The sequence below is a fragment of the Fusarium keratoplasticum genome, chromosome 4 (genome assembly GCF_025433545.1).
Source record: "Fusarium keratoplasticum isolate Fu6.1 chromosome 4, whole genome shotgun sequence".
In the NCBI taxonomy this organism is placed as follows: domain Eukaryota; kingdom Fungi; phylum Ascomycota; class Sordariomycetes; order Hypocreales; family Nectriaceae; genus Fusarium; species Fusarium keratoplasticum.
In genome coordinates, this window is record NC_070532.1 from 1,711,753 (window position 1) to 1,735,799 (window position 24,047).

Here is a 24,047-nt window from a genome sequence, read left to right on the forward strand (position 1 = left end):
AATTATACAAAGAACCAAACCTAAAGCCGCTGAGATATATATCAAAACATTTGCAACTTCAACTTCATTACCACAATACCTAAAAAGAGAGAACAATCTTCCAGAGATGTTCCACTCGTCTATGCGCTAATCACCAACGTCACCGTCTCCTTCTCGGTGACCGTGGCAGTAGGCTGGTCCTTTTCCGTCACCGTCACGGTAAAGTACACGGACACGGTGGGGACGCCGTCGACCATGATGGTAGTGGCGTGGGCGTCGTCGCCGGTCCTGGTGATGGCCACTTTCTCCTGGCCCTTCTCGGGGCTCTTACTCTTATCCTTCTCCTGAGAATCGCCGGCATTAGCTGCTTCCGTGGCCGCCGGGGCCGGAGCTGCGCTACTTTCCAGGCCGTCGATGGGGATGAGTTCGATGGGCGTGGGCTCGTCGCTGGAGGGGGCCGAGGTTGGCTGGGTGTCGCCGGGCTTCTTGATAGACTTTGTGAGAGTCGTGCCGGGCAAGGGAGCGGCAGTGGGCTGCTCAACAACGGGAGCGGAGGTGGGTGGTTGTTCTTGAGCGGGCTGGGTCGGCTGCTCAGGGATCGGCTGAGTAGGCTGAACTGGTTGCTCCTGAGCTGGTTGAGTAGGCTGAACAGGTTGCTCCTGGGTCGGCTGAGAAGGTTGTTCAGCGACTGGTTGAGTGGGCTGAACAGGCTGTTCCTGGGCAGGTTGAGTTGGCTGCTCTGGTTGAGCCGGCTGTTCTTGAGCTGGCTGAGAAGGCTGCTCAGCAACAGGTTGCGTTGGCTGTTGGACAGGTTGCTCTTGAGCCGGCTGGGTAGGCTGTACCGGGGCAGGCTGAGTTGGTTGCTCAGGGATAGGTTGAGAAGGCTGCTCTGCAACAGGTTGCGAGGGCTGTTCCGCAACGGGCTGTGTGGGTTGAGCTGGCTGTTCCTGGGCAGGCTGGGTTGGCTGTTCAGGAACAGGCTGGGCCGGCTGAGTTGGTTGCTCTGCAACAGGTTGAGTGGGCTGCTGGGAGACAGGCTGTTCTTGAGATGGCTGACTGGGCTGCTCAGGGGCTGGCTGGGCAGGCTGGGACGGCTGCTCAGCAACGGGTTGAGTGGGTTGAGCCGGTTGTTCCTGGGCAGGCTGTGTAGGTTGTTGAGAGACAGGCTGCTCTTGAGCGGGCTGGCTAGGCTGTTCCTGAACAGGTTGAGTTGGCTGAGCAGGTTGCTCCTGAACAGGCTGGCTTGACACATGGTTGATAGGAAACTCTGTCTGTACGGGAGCAGGCTGAGCGGGTTGCTCGTTGGCAGGCTGGCTTGGCTGTTCCTGAACGGGCTGAGAAGGCTGCTGGGCGGCAGGCTCAGTGGTCGGCTGGGGAGCGCCATCGTCGATAGTGACGATAGTAGTGACCGTCACCACGGGAGGGTTAGGCTTCTGCTGAGCCGCCGATGTAGTTGCTGGCAGCCCCTCGTCGTTTCCATTGCTCGGCTGGCCGTTTTCACTGTTACCGCCACCAGTGCTGGGGCTTCCACCCAGGATCTTTCCCGCTAGAGTCGGGTCCTCGCAGGCGATTCTGACACCATCAGGGACGTTGGACATGGGCAGGGCAAAGCACTTCTCCTCAGCATTTCCGCAGGCCCGGAGGTCGTAGGCACCGGCACTGTTGCAGACGGCAATCTGGCCGTTGATGCAAGCAGCCTGGCCTGCCATACAGGCGGACTCAGGGGTCAGACCGGCGAAGTTCTCATTGTACTCTCGTGCCTTGACTACGTTGCTGGCGTAGGCAGCGGCGGGGATGGTACTGGTTCCCGTGGGGATACCACCAGGGTTAACTGTTGGCACCGCTGGGTCAGGCTCGCCAGTAGGAACGATCTTGTTCGCCGATGAAGTCTCGGGGGAGGATGGGTCCGAGACGACGACGGTGCTGGTGGGAGGAGCAGCGGCGGGCTGAGTGTTGGAGTTGGGAACTCCAGGCTGAGCAGCTGTCGAGGATGAAGCCGGGGCATCAGGTTGCTCTTGAGCAGCAGAGGTAGGGACAGGAGCACTAGGCTGTTGAGCCTCAGAAGTCGGGGCAGGGTTCTCGGGCTGTACCGGCTGCGAGCTCGGAGCCGGAGTGTCAGGTTGCTGAACCACCGAGGTCTCAGCCGGAGCAGTTGAAGCCTTGGCCTCAGATGTTGGGACAGGGTTGTTGGGTTCCGCCGACTGAGACGAGGGGGCTTGACTGCCGGGCTGGGCTGCTTCAGAAGTTGTGGCAGGTGTTTCGGGCTGAGCTGGAGCGGCAGATGAAGTTGGAACACCGGGCTCCTTGGGCTCAACCACGGAAACAACACTAGTAGTAGCAGTAGCAGACTCAGACTCAACTGCCGAGCTTCCAGGGGGCACGACCGTGGAGAAGACAGGGGCGGGCTCGCTGGGCTTGGCGATGGATTCAGTAGACACGGCAGCAGTAGAACTGGGAGCATAAGCCTGAGATGTCTCGGCGGCAGAATTTGCCTGCTCAGGAGGAGGCACCGTGTTAAACCGCGGCTCCGATTCGGTTTGCTCCTTGGCTGGCGCACTCGAGGTAGCAGGAGCAGAAGGCACCTCAGGGGCTGTGGTCTTCTCAGCTGGAGCAGACTCAGTCTTGACTTCAGACGAGGGCTTCATGTCTCCGAGGTCGACGCTCGACTGAAGGCTCTCGGTGCCTGTGGCCTCGGGCTTCTGGGCAGACATGGTGGGAACCTCTGCGGCTGCGGTGGTCTCACCCACAGCGGGCTCGGAGCCAGGAGCCATTTGGCTGGAAGTCTCAGCCTTGCTCGTCGTCTCATTCTCGGCCGGGGCAGATGTGGTATAGTTAGGCTCCTCGGTAGAAGAAGACGCGGGCTGAGTGTTGACGGGCTCCTTGGGCACGATCGAGGTTGTCAGGATCGGGACAGAAGAGGCTTGTGTGTTGGACACAGGCTCCTCAGGCGCTGCTGAAGTCGTCTCGGCGGGAGCGGAAGGCTGTTGAGATTCCGACTCGGGCTGCTTGGGCACAATAGAGGTTGTCACAATCGCAGGAGAAGACTCTTGCGTGTTGCCAGCTGGCTCCTCAACCACGGCTGAAGAAGTCACAGCCGGGGCAGAAGATTCTTGTGAGTCGGATGCAGGCTCCTGAGGTACAATAGAAGTCGTCAGAATCGCCGGAGAAGATTCCTGTGCGCTACTGGCGGGCTCCTCAGGCGCAGCAGAAGACGTTACCGCTGGGGCATAAGACGTCTGTGGGTCGGACGCGGGCTCCTTGGGGACAATAGAAGTCGTCACAATGGCCTCGGAGGGGTTCTGAGTAAAAGCAGGCTGCTCCACAGACTTTTCTGAAGTCTCCTCAGCAACTGTCGTAGGCGCGGGAGCGTCGGTGGTCTGGTCGATGGGGATAACTTCGACAGGCTCGGCAGGGCCCTCGGCATCCTTCTCGCCGTTCGGAGACTGAGAGACGAAGGACTGAGGGATGTTTATATCTGAGTCCAGAGTCGAGAAGATGGGTCGCGGAGTCGACTCGCTGTCTTGGCCTGAGCCACCAGAGCTAGAAACCTCATGTAAGTCATGATGCTCCACACTTTCACGGCAATAAGTACATACCCATGGTCAGCCGCAGTAGGGGCAGCTTGTGTGTTTTCATTTCGAATATCTAGAAAAGCTCCAGGAGCTCTTCGGGCTCTGCCGATATAGTTAGAAACGGCGTTCTCAATAAACGAGTTCCACATACATTCTGCCAGTCCAGATAGGGCCAGCCTGGGCGGACTGAGCAGCTAGAAGAAAGGACAGGGCTACTACGAGCCCATTCCTGTTGTACCGCATTTCGGAAAGTATTATACGGACAGTCGAAGGGAAGATATGAGAGAGAGTAAAAAAGAAAAGGAACGTGTTGGTCAAATCGAAAAAATGGTTCGGCCGTGTAGTTCGTTCGATCGTCGGGTCAGGTTTCGTTTCGTTTCGAAGGGTATAAGATCCAAGATTCGCAAGTGACACCAAAGGTCTTTTCGACTTCTTTTTTGCTTCCTCCCTCCCCAGAGCCAATTAAGTGTAAAACGGTTTTGTTCTCGAATCGATCAAAGGAGGACAACTTGTCACAGCGGATGACAAAGGAAGCTGATACACCAAAGAAAGGAAACTTTTTTTCGAAACAGCCGTGAAAGAGAGATTGATGATGTCAACGGGTCGTGAAAGAGAGATGTTGAACAAGAGATAGATGAAAGAGAGTTGCACAGATAGATAGGAAACAATGACACAAAAGGAAACGGAGAGGAAAAAAGAAGATTGAGAGGAAACCATTCAGAGAATATCTCGAGGTGTTAGTGAGGTATGTATGCCCGCTCTGCTGCCCTGCCCTGCGCTGTGACCTGACCCCCCAGGGCCAAGACACATCGCCCAGCATCACGACAACGGCGGCAGCAAAACTCGTCTCATGGGGCGTCGGATACCATCTCATCGTATCGTGCAGCGAGAAGCTTCCCCCATGCCACCTGGTGGCCAGTCCATCTCGCCCGTCCAGTCGCCAGTCTCACGAGGCGCCCAACCCAAAACAGAGCCAGGGAGAGCCTGGGGTTCCTAGGGACAGCAATGAAACTGTCCGACGGCTCTGGGCCAATCACGTGTAGGGCTCCTGCCTTGAAAGCTTAAGCGCGCTGTTTCGCAACTTCCCTGACCCCACACGCGCGGCTCGCTATAATTGGCACCCCTGCCGCTAGCGTGGGTTTTACCCAGGTACCAGGGTACCTACATTAGGGCCCTTCCGGTAGCGGCCAGCGGTCGGCGTGCGCTGTCGGCCAATCATGCCTTCCCCACTGTACCTGCGTTGCGGGCGGCTCTGCACAACCCCAGCCCAATCGATTACTCCCACCTGTCGCATGCCTGATGATGCCCTCACCCGAGCAGATACGATGGCCCCTCAAACATTAGCCAGAAAAGAAGAAAGGTCAGGCCTTATTCGGGCCAGTCGACCCATTTGTGGCTCTGTGGCTAACACGCTGGCCTGCACGGTCTGGACCGGATCAACCCAATCAATTCCCCTTTTGGTTCCCTGATCCTGGACGCATATCCTGAATGGTTACGGATGTCGAGCTTGTCGTCCCCGAAAAGCTTGGCCTGACTCCATCCGTCGCCGCAAACTGCCATAGCCGCCCGAGGCCCTTCACCGTCGACCCAAATTACCCAGTCGAGGCTGAGTCTTTTTAGCATTGAAGCTACTAAAGACACGAACATGTCGTTTCTTCTTCTGCTCTGCCGTTGTTTCAGCCCTTGTTTGGTTCCATTCCATAGATGCTTGCTTTCCTCATGCTCATTTCAGTTCAGTTCATTTCGTACAGTATTTTTACACGTCAGAAACGCCACCCGCGTCTATATGCCACCGTTCAGATGCTCCCAGCGTACAGTTCTCCAGGTATTCTAGTAACAGCCACACCGTCTGCACCGATTGCGCCTCCACCATGTCGCCTAATCAGACCTATAGGCCTTTTTCCCAAGGTCTTTCAGGTGCTGTGGATCCAGAGCCTCTCGCTTGGTCTCTGTCCAGTCCACCTCTAGGTCGCCAATGTCCATGGCCCAGCCCTCATTCTCCGCCCGCCGCGTCGTCCTTCTTCGCCGTATCCATCGGAGAACCTCACTCAGCTCCCGATTAGAGTTACTGTGATGCCGTCCGTCTAGGTACCCTTCCACCGTTGCATCGTCGGGCCACTCCCAATACACCCCATGTGTGTTAAAGTCGGTTAGTACCGCGTCTAGCTTCGTCTGTGTTATCATGGGCTCCGCAAACGCGCGGAACACACACAGCGTCTCCAGCATGTCCAGATCGCGGGGCATCTCGTCCAGATCTTCCATTTCCTCCCGCAGCCTTGTAGGGCTCCATTCTCGGATGAGCCATTTCATCACCTCGGCCATCTCCTCAAACTCTCCCGCAAAGGCCAGCGCCAGCATCAGGTCGTGGGCGTGCGGCGCCATCACGGGATCTCGACGTGCTCTCATGCCATCGAGAAGCGACACATCGGTAATCTCCCCCTGCCGCACCCTGTCTTGCTCCTGGAGCACTAGGCCGTAGAAGAAGGCCTTTATTCGTGAACCAGCCGACCTGATCAGGGACAGTGCCGAGTCATCCCAGACCGGGCTCACCTTTCTAGGCGCAACGCCCGCCTCCTCAGCGCCAATGTCGTAAAGAACGGCGAGCGCGCTCAGGTCAGCACTATTTGTTTCCACAGCCGCCGAAAGCTTCTCCACCTCCCGTCGCAAGATCTTGCGCAGGGTTAGTGTAAACCGGTTGAACAGGAGAAGCGTCATGCCATGCGTAGATTCAATGCGATCCACAAGGTGTAGGAGCAATCGAAGCTGGGCTTCGAGGCTAAGCTTCAGGCCATAGTGATGCTGACCCAAGTTCTTCAGGATTGGCGCCCAAATATACGAGGCCCAGTTCTGGTTTTTGCGACTGAGACGGGCCTCGGCCAATCTAATGGCACGTAGCATATTCCGACCTCTGTAGCTGGCATTTTTGGAGCAGACATCAATGTATGCCGAGAAGACGGGGAGGGGAATGGTCTTGAGTGCGTCAGCTATCGGACTGGGCGACGTCAGGTTCGCATAGTTCTGTTGTGGAGTGCTGGCATCAAGCAGATACTCGTGGGCCTCATCGAGACTGTGAGCATTCGCCACCAGAACCGTGAGACACTGTTCGTCTGGCCTGAGCTTCTGACGTCTCATCATCCCGTAAAGCTCCGCTGGTGTCGGGGGTTGCAGCCGAGACTTTTCGAGCTCCGTCAAGTTGGCTTCCTCTTGCGTGGGATAGTTGAGCGTAGTGTCTCCCGGTAGACTACTTGAATCAGGGTCGGCTTCGCGAGCAAAGAGCCTCTGAAACATGGCAGCGTATTCGTCCAGACCTGGTTTCATATCAGGCTTCGGGGGGTGCCTGAATCTCTCCCATGCCTCATGTGCGTTTCGTGTTGCCTTGATAGAGGCCGCCCAGGCAGCGAGGTCGCGATCTGGGCCAAGTTGCCTCCGTTGCTGGATTGTAGGTGTCCCATCATGGGCCATGCCTTGCAGAACATCGAGTGCAAAGTCAACTTCGCCCTTAGGAAAACCAGCTTCCTGCATCATCATTCCTGCCCGAACCACTCGGGTCCAGCTGTCATCTGGCTCCATCACCTCGTCCATACCGTCTCCCGGTTGTAGATAAGGCGGCCAAGTCTGTGAATGACGTCTTGCGCTGTGAACCTCGTCCCTATTCTTGGGCATTCCGGCCAGCACCGCTCTGATTGCCTTGAATCCGGTCCTGTCCACCAACAGCGCGGTCGGGAGGCCCCCGGACATGCCCAATAGAATCCGCTGGGCCTCCCAAATGTAAGCGTAGGGTATTGACTTGCGCTGTGGCCCAGAGCCCGTACGTCCAGCCACAGCATTGAGCGCAGTGTTGAAAAACTTGCATTGAGCGTGATACGTCTCTTTGGGGTTTCCAGACTTGGCTTCATAGCGCATGATGAAATCCGCCGCGGCATCGGCCAATTCCATCAACCGCCTTGGCTCTATTCGTCGACAGTGAAAAGCCAACCTTTCCATAATCTGTGTGAAGTCCTCTGGTGCAAACTTCCTCATGGCGGTTGCTGCCCGGCCAGCGTACTTCTTCACGGCAGATGTGGGCTCAACCTTGTCAGTTGTGTCCCTTAATCGCTTCTTGACGTATTGGATAATGCCGTCCAGAGTCGAAATTTCAGTGAAAGAGGAGCTCAGCCTCAAGAGATAGCTGAGGATAAAGGTGGGCTTCGGCTGGTCATCTTCCAAGAATAGCCGGCACCTCTCTTCATCACTTTCGGCAAAGAGAATGTTCACGTACTTGTTCAGATTCTCTTCTGTATGCCCGTTGTGATGAAGGACGCTCATCAAATTGTCCCATTGTTCCCTCGGAGGCAGTAAGTCGGCCATGTCCTCGTTGTTCTCTGGATCGGCCTCGACCTGTTGATACAAGTCCATCTGAATCAGGACAATCGGTAGGCGCATGCTGCGGATAGCAGCAATTTGTCGCTGCATGCTCCGGTTCGGTCGTTCGCTAGCAAGATACTGACGGAGGAGAACAGCTGGACTCTGATCGCTCCATCCTTTCTGCATCTTCAGTTTCCGTTCGACTTTGTGGCGCAGGTAGTTCTGCTCGAATACCGGCCCGGTTCGACGAGTCCTCTGCGCTCGGTTCGATTCATGGTGCTCCTGGTCTTCCGGTTGATCGATACCTTCGCGCTTCTTCTCAGCGGCGAGCTGTTGCCTCAACCCAGCGATGGGGCGGTGATCCCAAGTTCGACGGCCGCTGAGTATCTCAGACTCGATACTTTCCGACGTCGACACATATCGGCGAGTCGCATTCGGATGTAGGGAACAAGCAATCTACGAGCAATTGCTGTCAGCGCAACGCTCTGCCGAGCAAGGATCTCGGACGTACCTTGGCGTGGGTTGTCACATTTTGCGACACCTGCCACCCTCGCCTCAACTCCCGAGTGGCGCTTCTCAGCATTTCTCCCTCATGTCTCCGAAGCCGGAAGTTTTATATCGGAGGGGATAGGGCGAGCGAGACCGGGCTGTCTGTTCGTGTAATCCGGGATCTATTGATGGAAACAAGTCGGATGCGGGATGTTGAACAATTTGCATGCGCCAATCGGGGTTATTGGATTACCAGGTCCCAACTTTAATTGCCAGCCAATCCTGACGATGGAAGTCAAGCTCCATCATTCGGCCTCACGAGACGGTACTCGGCCGAGAAGGATGAAACAAAGAATTGGTAGAGTTCCTTATTGGGGTTTTCAGTTTCTATGTTCGTTTATGCGTTGGTTTCATATAGATTCACCAGCAACCTGCCCTTTCATTCGCAGACCTCTTCCGATTCATCTCATAGCTCCCCAGTCCAAAAGAAACAAGGTAAAGTCACTTTTCCTTTTCCTTTTTTGCTTCTACTTTTGTATGATATGGCTTTCCGTAGATACACCAGGAACCAGCCTTGAGTGCTTTCCTCTCTCAGTTATCTTGTGACTCCTTGTTCTTCTTGCTCTCCTTTTCCTCCTCGGCCTTGTCCTTTCGCTTCTGGACGACCTCCCAGTTGTATACTCTAGCAATGGCGACCTCCATGGTCTACAAGTAACTTAATTAGCAACCGTACTGTGGAACCTGGAAGTACATGTGTGAATATACGTACCGTAATCTGTTCACGAAGAAAGTCCAAGTCCTCCTCGCAGTTCGACAAGCTCAGCTTCGCCGTCGACAGCTTCGAGCCCAGCAGCGTCTCGGCCTCATCTATAGGATATGACAGCATCACGTTGGCCTAAACCGAGTCAGCCTCATTCACGCACACCTATCACATGTGTAACTGTACCCCAAGCCAGATGTAGACCTCCTCAGTCGCGGGGATATTCGCCTTCGAATACAGCGTGTCGTTAAGCTCAAACGTCGTCTCTATCGGCTCATCATCCTCCTACGCCGCCTGTCAGTTGTGGGTATCTTGGAGCAGTCGCGCAGTCCAAACCTTTCTTAGCTTGAGGAATTTGACCGAGTCGAGAGTCTTCTGAATGTCGGGAATTTTCTCCTTGAGGCCCCCCATCCGCTTCTGCAGGTTCATCTCCATAAACTGGTACTTGCTGCCCGCCGTCCACCGTCAGCACCTGTCCCATCTCCGCGCCTGGGCCCCCCAAGACCTGCGAGTGCCCTCTGGCTTCTCTGTCCGTCCGGATCGTCGAGAACTTACGAGATCATTTCTTGGAAGCTTCGCAGGGTAGGTTCGACGTCTTCTCGGGTGGTGACGTAGTCCTCGACCTTATCGACGAACGGGGCGTAGGGGATGCCCCGCGGATTGGTGGGCGTAGCATCTTTACTGTTCAGGGTCAGCGGTTGCGGGGGAATCGAGACATGCAGCTCCTTTGTGCGCTCACCTTGACGCCGCCGCCTTGCCTTGTGTCGCCATGTTGCTGGTATGGACCCGTCGAGAACAGGGCGAGGTATGGAAAGCTGTTGTTGGGCGAGCACAGGTGGGTTTTGCGACAAGGTGACATTTCGTCAGTGGGGGATTGACCGAGGTGGGGTTCACCGAGGTGAGCGGTGAGGAGGGGTATTCTCATGGAGCTCATGGGTCTGTTTCCGTATGCCTACCTACCTAGCTACACTCTACTCATATTCTATTCTTCTGTCTTAAGACTAAATTGTTCAACTTTTGGCTCGAGAACAGTAGGAATTTTCCGAATATCCTTAATACCACATAGAGGTTACTACGCCAAATACCTGCTCCCGTGTCCCTGCTGGGAATAGAAAATAGCTTCACTCCATGGGATGGATTATTGGGACACGATTCAGCAGACTTGGGAGCAACGATTTCCAGGCCTACAGTCTCCGAGAGGTGGTTTCCCACCCCTGTCTCTAGAGTATTGTCTCTCAACATTCTTTGCCAAATGATTCAATGTTGGTAACAATAGATGAATGCAATGAAGCTCCATTCTCAGCCCATTCCCCTAACCGAAAATAAACCCGCTATTTCTTGTGAGCTACCACCAACGCCTGTCAAGAAAGTCTTCAAACAAGCAGATGACGTGCGACCCAATCGACATAAACTCGTGTAGCATGATCCAGCGCAATCATGAGTAAAAGCGCATCCACCAGGACTAAATCATCAAGGAAGTAACCACTTTAGTCCGTCCGCTTCTTCCCTTCTCCTAAGTCGCCAGTTTCAGCGCTTTTATCACCACCTTGGGCGGCAGTGTGGGCCTCGGGGCTCTCCTCCTCGTCCCAGTCATCATCAATCTGGTTCTCGTCCCAGTTGTCAACCTCCTCCTCCAAAGTTCGAGACCGGCTAGGGGCCTCGACGACGCCAGTCTCGTGGCCCTCCCCAAGCTCGACATCACCCTGGTCCTCGCCCGGGACGGCAGTGTACCGTCTGCGTTGTCTCTTTCGCTCGAGCATGCGCTTATGGTACCAGGTGCAGAGACCAAGACCAGCAAAGCTTCCAAAGATATTTGCAACAATATCATACAAGTCGAATTCCCGGCCATTGTCAAGGAAGCCCTGTACAAATTCGGAGCCGACGCCGAGCACGAGAGTGCATACGACCAGAGTCATGTTCAAGGTACGCCGGCGGCTGGTGTCGACAACCCAGTAGAAAACGGTCGTGAGGAGGAATAGAGTGAAAAAATGGAGCACTTTGTCGTTGACATATTGGCCGAGCTGAACCGTTGTCAAGCCGGCGTAGGCGGCGATAAATAATAGCAACACGAATGCGCCTAGGGGGCTGTCAGTTTCATACAAGCCATTCCTAGTCCACGCCGGATTCACGATTGGGAGAGGACAATCGAGCCCAACCCCAGCAGAGAATCAGCGCGAACATGCGGTGATGACGCACCTGCAAAGGGAAGTCGTATTCTCATGGTGGGTAACTGGAGCTGAAGAAGGTAGAGTTTGAGCAAAGCCGGGGCGTGACGTTGAAGCACGTCAGTCTTGTGCACTGAAAAGTGTTCTGATTGAAGTTGACGCCCGACTGGATAGGTAGCGTGTGGTTGACTGAAGCAACTCTTCGAGAATGAAGGTGGAGGGACGTAAGGGCGAGGTTACGACAGCTATTCCGTTGGCGGAGAGGCTGGGATCAGGAGCTGTGACCAGGCACAGAACAAGGGAGCTGCCACATTGCATCTGTGGCTTGCGTCAGGCCATGTGGCGGTGCAGGTCCAGAACGACAGGGATCGCAACAAAGGTACCAATTGAAAGGTAACAAATGGGGTCGACAACGCGGGAACTTGATGCAAGCCGTGGCAGCCCCAGGCGCAGTAGCTCCGTTTTTACTTGGCAATTCGGTGCCTTTTCATACTGGTGCTGGTGATCTCATGGACCCCATCCCACTGCAAGGCACTTCCCCATGCTCCTAATCTCGTGTGTGACTGGTTGAAGATGATCTGGGGTGGAAGAAAGCTGGCTTTGTTCCTTGGGGTCAAGCTGCTGCGTTTGTGGGCTGCATCCGGGGGGAAGACGTTGAGAATCGAGCATAGTTGATTGTTTGGAGAAGCATGAATGAAGACAATAGGTAGTGTTGAACCCAAATTATCCAGGATAGGATAAATGGACGCTGGGCAACGCAAACAGTCTTCACCATCAATACCAACAAGGTGCTGGAAGAGCAGACCGTGCGCGCGTCTCACGTGATTGTTCCAATGACCCAGATGACAAAGACAGCGGAGGTCCTTGTACATCATCGGCCCCGAAACGGAGCCCCAGTCACGGAGTACGGAGTACGTCCCGGACAAAGGACCTGAGGGGAGACCGTGCCGAGTGTCGTTTAAACGCGTCAAGAAACAGATACGGAGCAGTGATTCAACAGGCCGAGGACTGTTTTCACAGCGTCAATCGCCCTACAGCACTGTGTCTTGGCAGGTGTCCTCCTGAATCGGCCTCTCCAGGTCCTCGGTACCAGTACCTTTCCCCCGCGAGCCCCCGCGAAAGTCAGCACAACCGCCCTAGAAGCCCGCCTGAAGAGGCCTAGCAGCCTACCAGTCCAGCGCGCGCCAGCGGCCAGCTCAGTCAAGGAAAAGTCTCCGCTTCGGGAAAGGTGCAAGCCTCCCCCCAAATCCTCAACCTCACCTCTTGAACAGACGACAAAACGGCCCATCGCGATCCATCAAAACAACGCCTTCCCCTTGGCTATTCGTCGCGAAACTCGGCCCGCCATCTCTGTCGATGTCGCTCTTTTGTCCCATGCAGTCTTGATCCTCCCAATCGCCCTCGGTCCGGCCGCACGCGAGCGCATCTCGTTGCGCATGGCGACTCGCGCCCCGTCGTCGCTTCCATCGCCCCGGGCCCATCATGTCGCTCCCCAACGGCCAGTCCGTCTGGCATCCTCCCTCCTTACAACATGCAAACAGCAATAGAAGTCTACCGCATCTCGATGATGTTCCTGCGCGCACGCAGACCCCCGTCGATAACTCGGCCACATTGATGCCTGAGGCACCACTTGATATCGAGGAAGAGAATCGACGCGCCCTCTTCGCCGATCTGTATCGCAAGACCGAGGACAAGGTCGCGCTGCTCTTTGGCGAAGATGGCTCATACAACTATGCCGCGATCAGCGCTCTCCGCCGCCTGCCGGCCGCCTCCGCCACCATTATCCCTCCCGCGACCGATCACGAGCCCATCAAAGAGCCTCCGCTCAAGAAGGCAAAGCGAGCCATCGATGAGGATGACTACGACGACGATGACGAAGACGAGGATGAGCCCGCGCAACCCGCGCCCAAGCCGCAGTCTTCCGCCGCCGCCGCCAACACGCTGCTCTCCCCCTCGAAATCAGGGAGCTCGCCAGTTCACTCAGTGACATCACCCGGCAAGCAGGGCGACAAGTCCAAAGATAAACCCGGCGAAGATGCCATCAAGAAATTGGAAGAGGCTCGCACAGCCACCGAAGAGGCAGCGAGGAGGAGCTTCCACACCATATTTCATACTCTCGAAAATGACCGTGCGGCTATGCTTGAGCAGCAGCAACTGGAAGACTCCGAGAAGCAACTCCAAGCCGAAATGGATCACAACCACCACCCAAATCACAGCCACAACCATGCCCCGAATCAAGGTTCCCTCAGCAGCGCGAATCTCGGCGCTTCCAGTCTCACCCTGAAGCATCTCATCGCTCGGATAGACATGAAGCGAGACCAAGTTCGCGCCTCTGATGCAGAATTGAGACTTCTCATGAATGAGGTCCGCAAGAATCGGAGTAAATGGGCTAGTGAGGAGAATGTGAACCAGGAAGAGCTCTACGAGGCCCTAGAAAAGGTCTTGACGGAGCTCAAGGCGCATACCGAATACTCAACTCCCTTCCTGAACAGGGTCAACAAGCGAGATGCCCCAAACTACTACAACTGTGAGGCACCAAGCCCAACCATGCCCCCGCGCCGCTAACGTTTACCAGTCATCAAGAACCCCATGGACCTCGGTACCATGACCAAGAAGTTGAAGAGTCTAACATACAAGTCCAAGGCCGAATTCGTCGTGGATCTTAACCTGATCTGGGACAACTGCCTGAAGTTCAATCAGGACATGAACCACCCGTTACGACGTATGGCGAATGGAATGAGAAAGGAGGCAGAGAAGCTCATCCCCCTAATTCCCGACCTTGTCATCCGCTCCCGGGCCGAAGTTGAAGCTGAGGAGCGGCGAAAACAGAACGGCGGCGATGACGACGGCGGAGACGACTCTGACGATGAGCCCATCATGTCATCGCGCGGCCGCAAAGCTGGCTCAAAGGGGACAACCAAAGCCCGAAAAGCACACAACGAGAAGGAAGATACACCAGCCATTGATCAAAAACCCATATTACAAGTGAACGGTCTTCTCGGAAAGGTCAGGGAGGGCTCTGAAGTAGACGGAAGCAACGGGTTCGCCACTCCGATCGCTGGATCAATCACACCAGGCGGTGTTAACGGCCACTCGGGAATCGCAAGCAACGCCGATGCCATGGATATTGATGGGCCGAGTCTCAACGGAATGGCTTTGAACTCGGCGTTTGGAGAGGCTGCTGAGCAAGCATACGAGGACGAAGAGTACAAGGTCTGGAAACAAACGACTAAGAAAGACCGAGCTCTGGTGGCCAAGGAGCGATACCAACTCTTCAAGGACAACAAGTTCAACGTCGAGGCTCCTGCATTGGTCCGTACCAAGAATGGGATGCGACGGTTCCTGAAGCGCCAGAGAGAGGCAGAGGCACAGGGCATCATCACAAATGCCCAAGCAAACTCAGCCGCTGTGGCCACAAAGGACGGGGCGACGAAACCAACCGAGACCCTGGCTGAGGAGATTGAGGAGGAGGCGGAGAAGGTGATCCCAGACTATTACGATGCCCAGAGCAACATCCCCGACATTCACCCAAAACTCCAGTGGATTGAGGATGGAGAAGGGCAAGTCATTAATCAACACGAGGACTTCCTCCGCCTGGTTCCCGCTGGGGGTTTCGTTGCGCCGCAGAGTCGCTTAACCAAGAAGATGGACGAGAACATCCACCAAATCCAGGAAACAAGAAAACTGGCAACAAGGATTTCGGTGATCAAGCAGATGCAAGTCCAGACTCAGGTAAGATTATTCTGACTTGCAACAATGGGCTCTACTAATGACGCTTAGGTGTACACGAACCAATTCCCCAAGTCCAACTCGGACCCCTTTGTCGAGCAGGACATTGAACCGCATTTCATATCTGACGATGGTCCTGTAATGGCGCCCGAGACCTGCCAGAATGCACTCAAGCGTTCCATTGCCAAGATTCTTTACCACACTGGCTTTGAGGAGCTCCAGCCTTCTGCCATTGACACCTTCACTGGGGTCGCATCTGATTACTTCCAAAAGCTGATCCGAACATTCAACGTCTATAACCAGTCAGAGAAAAAGGCAGCATCGGCCGCAGAAGGGTCCAAATTCCAACCCCGGTTCACCCCAGAGGAGGTGATCCTGCACACCTTGGATGAGAACGGCCACGACATCGCCTCCTTGGAAGCGTACGCCCGGGATGATATCGATAGACTCAGCTCCAAGCTAGGCGGTCTTCACGAGAGGATGAAGATTCATCTCACAGATCTACTCCGCCCCGCCCTATCTCAGGATGCGGGCGCTGACGGAGTGGGTGCCTTCAAGGATGGCAGTGAGCAATTCGTTAGCGGCGACTTTGCTGAAGATCTGGGCGAAGACTTCTTTGGCTTCCGAGCTCTGGGTCTGGACAAGGAGATGGGACTCGATATGATCTCTGTGCCCCTGCACCTACTGCAGACCCGGGTGCGCAACCAGTACCAGATGCAAACCCAGACGACTGGCGAGGCAACAACCGATCTCTTTGATCCATTGTCGGCTTCAGACCCAGTCACCAAGGAGAACATTCAGGACCAGATCGGACTGGTCAAGAACTTCTTCCTGGCTAAGCTGCACGCTAATGGCGATCAGCCTCTCGTGGAGGATGAAGACCTTCCAACCAAGCAGAAGAAGCCCCGCCCTCGTCTGGGTGCAAGCGGAAAGATCGTCACGGCCCAGAAGCGGTCTCCAAAGGAGCAGATGGCGCTCGCCAAGAAGAAGAAGAAGATGGAGGCGGCAGCAGCCGAGGCCAAGGCCAATGCCTCGCCCGACAAGGGGGCAGCCTCCAATACTCCCGGCAAAAAGAAGTCGATGACGGTGACAACCGGCACAGCGCCCAACCCTGCGGTGCTCGCCCTCGCCCCCAGCATGGAAAGGCGGGACAGCACTCAGAGCCAGGGCAACGCCAGCCAGACGGACAAGGACGACACCATCGGCATGATGAGTCCGGAGAGCATTGCACAGTAGGCCAAGCAGGGCTTCCGGTAACTCGCATCATGGAGGAGAGAGGGCGTTTGTTTACCAAGACACTGTTGCTCGCAACCTTGAATACGATATGTGCTCAGTTTAGTCCATCCATCTGTCCATTCTATGGAGATGGATGTGGCAGGCCATGTTATCTGACAGCGAAACCAACAAGACAAGAGAGCGTGCAAATCCCATCGAGCTTCTCTTTGATTCACAATAATCATGTATTACTTTCCCCTGCATCTATTTACTCTCAAACATTTCTCATATCCCCAAATATGGCGGCTGTCATTCGAAAGCTGGCATCGTTGCCTCTCTCCTTGCCTCTTATCCCGGTCGACTTATACATATCACACATCCATTCGCGGCCTTTATTTCATCTTCAGGAGGCTTCGGTAAACCAAGCAGTATCTACACGACACAGGGGAGAAGATGAGCAAGCCCTTTGAACGACTACAACAGCACCAAGCGAGATGGATTTATTCGAGATGGCCTCTTTACCCCTTTTTTTTTTTCTTTCCCCTTCTTTTTCTCTCTCGACATTGGCCATTTGGACAAGAAGACAAAAGCAAAACGTGGAGGTGGTCGGTTTGGCATTCTTTTCCACAACTGCCCGGCGCACGGAAAGGCTCACGCCAGATGGAAGAAGTGAAGGCGAAGCTCTCGAGGTTTCTTTTTTGCTGTTGCCCAACAACACCCCCTTTTTATTTGTCTTTGGACTTTGATGAGACCCAGGCGGGCTCTTGTGTTTTGTTATATACGATGAATGGGTGTTTTTTTTTTTTCCGTTTCTTGTTTGCTAGAAGGAACTGGATAGCCTGGCTACGGAAAAGTCGGGCTAGGATGGATGGACGAATGGAATGGATCGGATTTGATTGATGTAACGCACGGCTGGGAGATTCAACGAAGAAGATGATGGATACCTTGGGGAGGAGAAGAGATGGACGGCCGTGCGGGTTCGAAAGCTGATGTTGAAGGCAGCGTGTTCCAGAGGCTGCTTGCTTGCTTTCTTGGTTAGAATAGGTAGGCAACTAATAAGCCTTGAAACAAATACCATGGTTCATATGTTTGGTGATGTGAAGTCGGCATATCACGCTCATGGCAAGACACAACGAGGCACAAAGTTGCTGAAGATTGTTGTATTCAGCTTCAGCTGCTTCTCAATGAAGCAGTGATCTAGTCCATCCGAGTCCCTTGCAAAAAAGGGAGGCCTCAGACGACTGATTTGAGAAGATCAAGACAATCCTCTTTGATATCAAAAACTTATAAAGAAACAGAATTTCCCAACTCCCACCACCTTTTTTCCAGCCAAATCCATTTTTTGTTGAAGGATTCCTCTTTGATATCCCGACCCTTAAAGACCATACGAAAAGCAAACTAGGTATTGCGCCGTGATGAAATGCATGCTGTTGAAACGTTTCGCCGTTTGCCTCATCCATGTTAAATGCGTACGTTGTGTGTTGAATTAGATACCCATCATCCCAGGGTCATCTTGAGTGAGAGTGCAGGCACCTTAGATGCCGGCATCCAGACGCCAGCCCTCAACGGGGAGGGGGAAGGTGTTGCACCAGGCGGCAATCTCCTTCTTGAGCTCGTTGATCTTCTCGACCTCGCCGCTAGCGACCTTGACCTTGAAGTCCTTGAGCTTGTTGGCCTCCTTGGGCAGGGCACCCTGGACCTCCTTGCAGATCTTGATGGACTCGTCAATGTACTTGGCGACGCGCTCAAACTCCTTCTCGCCGAAGCCACGCGAGGTCATGGCAGGGGTACCAATGCGGATACCGCAGGGGGTGAGGGCGCTCTTGTCACCGGGGATAGAGTTCTTGTTGCAGGCAATGTTGATCTGCTCAAGGACGGCCTCGACACGGGCACCGTCGAGGCTGTGCTGGCGGAGGTCGACCAGGACCATGTGGCTGTCAGTGCCGTCAGAGACGAGCTTGTGGCCGAGGGCCTTGAAGGTGTTCTCCAGGGTCTTGGCGTTGGAGACGACCTTCTCCTGGTAGGCCTTGAAGTCGGGGCTGGCAGCCTGCTTCAGGGCAACGGCCAGGGCAGTGATGGTGTGGTTGTGGGGGCCACCCTGGTGACCAGGGAAGACGGAGAAGTTGATGGGGCCCTCAAGGTCGTAGAGGGTCTCCTTGCCGGTCTTGGCATCGACGGAGCGGACACCCTTGCGGAAGAAGATCATGGCACCACGGGGACCACGGAGGGACTTGTGGGTGGTGGTGGTGACAATGTCGGCGTACTTGAAGGGGGTGGGGATGACCTCGGCGGCGATGAGACCGGAGATGTGGGCCATGTCGACAACGAGGTAAGCACCGACAGAGTCAGCGATCTTGCGCATACGCTCGTAGTCAATGAGACGGCAGTAAGCAGAGGTACCGGCAACCAGAACCTTGGGGCGGTAGAGGATGGCGTTCTTCTGGAGGGTATCGTAATCAATGATACCGGTCTCGAGGTCGACACGGTAGGGCATGGTCTCGAAGTAGGTAGAGACAGCGGAGATCCTGGATATCATGTTAGTCCAAGCTCAGCTGGCCAATTGAGTCTGTCGTCACTCACTTTCGCTGGGGAGTCTGGTAGCCGTGGCTCAGATGGCCACCATGGGGGAGGTCAAGACCCATGAGACGGCCGTGAGGGGGCATGATGGCCTGGTAGACCTGGAGGTTGGCGGGGGATCCAGAGAGGCACTGGACGTTGACACCCCACTTCTCAGGGTCGAGGTGGAAGGCCTCGAGGGCACGGCGCTGGCAGAGCAGCTCGATCCGGTCAATGTGCTGGTTGCCACCATAGTAACGAGCACCGGGGTAACCCTCGGAGTACTTGTTGGACATGGGGGAGCCAAGAGCGTCGAAGACGGCGCGGGAGGTGATGTTCTCGGAGGCGATGAGAACGATGGACTCGCGCTGGCGCTGGACCTCATCCTTCTGCGGAGGGTGTAAGCCATTGTCGTCGTGTCAAGTGGCAATGCCAATGCCAATGCCAATGGGTCAAGACGTACCATGATGGAGGCGACCTCGGGGTCGGAGTCGAGGAGAGACTTCTCGAGCATCTGCACGGAGGTGAGTCAGTCATTCGATATGTTTGGAGGGGCAATGGAGGGGCAGCTTACCTCCTTGTGCGACTCGGAGAGCGCATAGTCGGCAGTGAGGGGAGCCATTGTGATGGTTTAAGGGAGGGATCGAAGCTGTCAAGATGTTTCTTGAGAGTGTGGGAGGATGGGATGAAGAGGAGGAGAGGAAGGACAGAAAGGTGTGGGAGGAACGAAGGTAAAAGTAGTTATAGTAGCTCGAGGAAAAATTTCGTTACGGCTCCCGAGCGAATGCGGCCACACAGAGACCGCACACGGTAAAATACCGAACGGGCGCGGCGGGGTTACTTGGAGGTGCGGGGTCTTTTTCATTGGCGGGGCCTCCGATAATGGGAGATGGACGGTAAGGATGATTCACAGGAGAGTGTAGCTACCCTGTAGGCTAACGGTTTGTTAGCTGTTTGGCTTGTTTGTTGATATGACGCTGATGTTTTCTGCTGTTCCAGTCTTGTACAATATTCATTTACTGGTGTTTTTTCTAAGCTGTGTCGTGTCCGTTTCTACCTGCTAACCGATGACTGCGTGTAAAGCTTAACATCATGGGTGCTGACTTCATCACCCTCTACCCTCACTCAACCTCAACAACAACCACCATGCACCGTTGCACATCCCGAACCACACCCAGTCATCACTCCAACACAACATCCCGATGACACGTCGAGCACAGGAAATGCCGAATTACGAAGTTTGTCCGCTCTATTTAACGACTTGACCCGAAGCTATTGCAGCTCAACGGCGTGTCATCCCGCAAAGACCGATCACGTTTCTCCAACAAGGTGAAGCACCCCGCGTTGAGATGGGCAACACCCACACCGACGAGCCTCCCTCAGCTCAGCCATTGGAAATCCACATTTCTCACCCAGCCAGAGCTCCAGACACCAACATCTGCACCCTTCTTGAGCATCATTGTCTAGCTCCCAGTCATCCGAATAGGGCCTAGTCCCCATTCAGCCTTAGTCGGTGTGGCTCAGTTGGTTAGAGCGTTGGTCTCATAATATGACTTGACCTCAGGTCAGGGACATCCAAAGGTCGAGAGTTCGAGCCTCTCCACCGACAAACCTTTTGCCGACGGCCCGTATGGGATCGTTCCTTTTTTTCGTGGGGTTGTCAACTCGCTCCCGTTCTTGAGAGCTTTCCCGAGAGCCGCTCCCCACAAGCACAAGGTTCTACAACCAAGTGCCCAGTCGGTGTGGCTCAGTTGGTTAGAGCGTTGGTCTCATAGTATGATTTGGCCCCAGGTCAGAGTAATCCAAAGGTCGAGAGTTCGAGCCTCTCCACCGACAAAACAGGCTTGTCTACTCGACAAGCGTCCCTTTTTGTTGTTGCGAGCGACTCAGTGAGTGACCCTGCATCTTGTAGCGAGAGACACCAGCTCTCGGCAACCGCTGTCAGCTCCACTGGCATCAAACCAAATGCCAGTCTCAGCCAGTAGACGGGTCGATGGCCATGTCTCACCTCGTCTCTCTTTTTTTTCTCCCCTGGCCCCAAAATCATCACACCTCTCTGTTCCACAACTGCATCATTACACAAGCCAAAAAGGACAAGGAGGCTTCGGGCAAAGGTGAGACAGGTAGAGATGTGCAGCATGTACCGTGAGGTACAGGGCGAGGCAAGGGAGTTTGGGCTGCTCCGTGGCTGTCAGAGCCGTGGATCTAGATTCAAGGGATGTGCACGGCAGCCCTCTTTATCAGTTTCGGACCAACCGCCCCAGTGGCGGTCTGTTGTCTGGTTCCTGGTGCATGACAAGATGGCTTTTTGGCGCCGGAATGTGATTTCCAAAAGCCATCACCGCCCCAACGCACGGGAGATGTAGTCGCGGAAAAAAAGCAAGCCACCGAGAGAGTGCGTCAGGTGTTGCCAATCCGGCCAGTTTCAGAATATGCCGTTGTTAACAGAGTTCAGCCAGTCCAAACCTATCCATAGGCAGTTGTTCCTGAGTAATTGGCATCGAGACCTTGAGCGCGTTGACTGAACTGTTGGAAGAGAGGTTGGCCTCCCTGTTACCACGCCGACTCCAAAGTGGCGGCGGCTGATCTGAGACTTTGACGAACATGATTCTAGAAAGACTGGGGTCGTCATGACAGAATAAAACACCATATTCACTAGCCATTACTCAGGTTAGAGTTCCCGAGGCATAGGGGGATTGGCATGCCAGTGCCCAAGGGACCCTGGGCTATCAATGGGCAGCAACATCTGTGTGTCCAAGGAGATCCCGAGACTTAAACCAGGTTCACTGGAGGGGGAAACAAAGGGCAAGAAGCAAAGAAGAGAAGAGAAAAAAGATGAAAGCCTATATGGATTAATGGACACAGAGTCCAATGGCACAACAGTTGAGAATTCCGGAACATGGTTGACATTGGTTGACAGGCATCAAGTCACATGACCGTGTGACAATGAGGAGACAGCCTCTTCGATGCTGAGGATGAGGTGCTTCTAGGCGATTACGCTAGCACACATGAACAGCTGTGCACAGTTAGTGGGCCGGTAGTTGTCAGAGACGGCCTCCAGGCGTGCGTTAGCGGACCCCTCGGGTCTTTGGGGTAGGTCGGTAATGAACGGAGCCGTTCAGGGACTCGGAGGCGATGACGGAGAAAGCTGTCCAAGGACCGTCTCATCTCGAGTCGGCCAGTCGTTTTGCCAATCCGCCCTCTCGAGGAACAGACTGATCCCGGCGCAGGCTGCTCGCTGCGTTCGGGCTCCATGGGTACCTACCGTCCGTCCCAAGCGTGGAGAGACCAAGCATGGAGGCTGGGGGACAGGGGACCCAATGGCTCTGCTGACCCGTTGCCGGTATGGTACGTAGCCTGCCTGTCGAGACGGCAGCCCAAGCAAGCAAGAGAGCTGGCGCGATCTGTCGGGTGGAGAGATCCCTGGTGATGAATGTCTCCCCCATGTCCTGCAGGGCCCAGGCAGGTCCAGTACGTAAACGTTGGGCCCTGGCCAGATTAGCAGATCACCTCCCATCGGATAATTAAGCCGTACAGGCCGAGGCGAAGGATGATGATGAGGGTGTCGCCTAGCAGGGCCAAGTGAGGCTCCCGAGACTTGGCTTCATTGGAGTGCCAGAGACCTCGTCGACGCCAGCAAGAGACGGGCATTTGTTAGGATAGCTGCGTTGCCGTCCGCACAGCTGCGTCGAACCGTGCCGAACACGTGTGACTCCCCCGTCTGCTCGTGAATCCACTTTTTGCTGATTTCCATGGTGGTGGCCACGCCCACCAGGGCTGCTGGGCTGGGCTGGGCTGGCTGGCTGGCTTTTGCTGTTGGATCACCTGGGGAGGCCCGGGCCGGGGCGACTTCCCCCATCTGGTCTTGTCGACTTCTGGCGCCTCTGGCCTATCCCATTGCAGAGCCAGACGGGGAATAGAAGACAGCAGAACCAACCGAATGAGGAACCAAGCCTAGTGGGCGGGCATGAACTGGAAATGCAAGAGAGAACAGTGGGCGTCGAATCTGACACAGGCAATGACGGAGAGGGCAGCACTCCTTGTTGGGGCGTCCCCTGGGCGAATGGGATGGGATCGCCGGGGCTTGCAAAACACGAAGCGTAGACAAGATGAGGAAGGAAAAAAAAAGCAAGTTCGCATGGGAGGGACGTGGGATGGTGGTGGTGGTGTCGTGCGTGCGGCACAGGCCAATTTTATCACCTAGCACATTTACAGCACTGGCCGTTGGGCAGTCAGTTCCTGGGCGTGCTGAAACGAGCACAGCTCGTGGGGAAAGAACCGAAGTGAATGGCCAGGGCGATATCTTGCGCTGGGATGGAAATGACTGAGCAGATGCAGTATCGATGGATGCCAGAGTTAGATTCATCGTAACGTGAGGAGCGAGGGCTTAGCTGTTGTGCGCCATAAGTGGTACCGTGTAACGTTCGCGGAGCGGCCACGGAAGCCGACTGCAGACATCCAGAGAGCAGCCTTATTTGGTACGGACACAGAGTTGACAACGCCAATACCGCCAAGTCGTGCCATGATATATTCAAGTCTTCGAAGGTGAATAAACATAGTTTCGATATGTATGTTCCAGGGTAGTTTCACCACTTGGGCCCATGTAGGTGTTTTCGCGAAAACCGAGAAAAACGCGAGCCGTAAATATCTCTGGGTGAACTACGGGTTAAAAATCGTGGGGAATGGCAGAGAGGCTGGAGCATCCATAGGTACCCAGGTAAGCGGTACCACTACAACATCCGCATACAGACACGCTCAAGCTCCAGCAGTTGTGCGTTGTACTGCCGATATGAAATGTCCCCCGCGCAATGTGGGATCTGGCGGTTTACCTCTACGTACGTACCTATTTTCAAAGCAAATGGCTACGTGGTTGCGACCAGCCTGCAGTTACACCTGCACACCTACGCTGCATCGCGCCGCGGTGCACACTGCACTGCACTCTGCATGCTGCACGCTGCTGCGGCAGCAGGAGGCTTGCAACCGATGGGAAGACAGGGCCTGGCCAGCGGTCGGGAAGGGGGTGGAACGTCCATCTGTTCGATAAACGACGACGACGTGCTCGCGCTGCTTTTTTTTTCAGGCGTCGGGTGTTTGTGCTTCTTTGGCCGCCCAGCCCAAACACTATCGTCGTCCAGTCCATCCGTCAGTCCCACTCAAAGATGACCTCCACTCATTTATCCAGGTCGGTACGTACCCAAGGTAGGTATCGGCGGGCAGCCAGCCGCCGCCCGCAGTCCT

At 55.0% G+C, this 24,047-nt stretch overlaps 6 protein-coding genes across 6 annotated transcripts; 1 reads left to right on the top strand and 5 right to left on the bottom strand.

Moving 5' to 3' along the window:
- Positions 1 to 119: 119 nt before the first annotated feature.
- Positions 120 to 3,974, bottom strand: NCS57_00560900 (uncharacterized protein; the record flags this gene model as incomplete). Its single annotated transcript, XM_053055525.1, has 3 exons — positions 3,703 to 3,974; positions 3,576 to 3,653; positions 120 to 3,519 (listed from the first exon to the last, which is right to left on the bottom strand). The coding sequence occupies exons 1-3, from the start codon at positions 3,792 to 3,794 to the stop codon at positions 120 to 122; spliced, it is 3,570 nt and encodes a 1,189-aa protein (XP_052914480.1). The 5' UTR covers positions 3,795 to 3,974.
- A 1,455-nt stretch (positions 3,975 to 5,429) lies between these two features.
- Positions 5,430 to 8,478, bottom strand: NCS57_00561000 (uncharacterized protein; the record flags this gene model as incomplete). The annotated part of the gene is made up of 2 exons (XM_053055526.1): positions 5,430 to 8,351; positions 8,407 to 8,478. 2 exons carry the CDS (start codon positions 8,476 to 8,478, stop codon positions 5,430 to 5,432), a joined length of 2,994 nt encoding a protein of 997 aa, XP_052914481.1.
- Positions 8,479 to 8,975: 497 nt separating this feature from the next.
- On the bottom strand, positions 8,976 to 9,915 carry NCS57_00561100 (Prefoldin subunit 3; the record flags this gene model as incomplete). Its single annotated transcript, XM_053055527.1, has 6 exons — positions 8,976 to 9,089; positions 9,154 to 9,279; positions 9,331 to 9,429; positions 9,481 to 9,592; positions 9,700 to 9,825; positions 9,884 to 9,915. 6 exons carry the CDS (start codon positions 9,913 to 9,915, stop codon positions 8,976 to 8,978), a joined length of 609 nt encoding a protein of 202 aa, XP_052914482.1.
- Positions 9,916 to 10,631: 716 nt separating this feature from the next.
- NCS57_00561200 (VanZ domain-containing protein) lies at positions 10,632 to 11,527 on the bottom strand (the record flags this gene model as incomplete). Its single annotated transcript, XM_053055528.1, has 2 exons — positions 11,341 to 11,527; positions 10,632 to 11,221 (listed from the first exon to the last, which is right to left on the bottom strand). Exons 1-2 carry the CDS (start codon positions 11,363 to 11,365, stop codon positions 10,632 to 10,634), a joined length of 615 nt encoding a protein of 204 aa, XP_052914483.1. The 5' UTR covers positions 11,366 to 11,527.
- Positions 11,528 to 12,791: 1,264 nt separating this feature from the next.
- NCS57_00561300 (SAGA complex protein) lies at positions 12,792 to 16,274 on the top strand (the record flags this gene model as incomplete). Its single annotated transcript, XM_053055529.1, has 3 exons — positions 12,792 to 13,836; positions 13,885 to 15,041; positions 15,090 to 16,274. 3 exons carry the CDS (start codon positions 12,792 to 12,794, stop codon positions 16,272 to 16,274), a joined length of 3,387 nt encoding a protein of 1,128 aa, XP_052914484.1.
- A 1,513-nt stretch (positions 16,275 to 17,787) lies between these two features.
- Positions 17,788 to 19,431, bottom strand: NCS57_00561400 (Serine hydroxymethyltransferase; the record flags this gene model as incomplete). Its single annotated transcript, XM_053055530.1, has 4 exons — positions 17,788 to 18,778; positions 18,834 to 19,198; positions 19,273 to 19,323; positions 19,384 to 19,431. The coding sequence occupies 4 exons, from the start codon at positions 19,429 to 19,431 to the stop codon at positions 17,788 to 17,790; spliced, it is 1,455 nt and encodes a 484-aa protein (XP_052914485.1).
- Between the last annotated feature and the right edge of the window lie 4,616 nt (positions 19,432 to 24,047).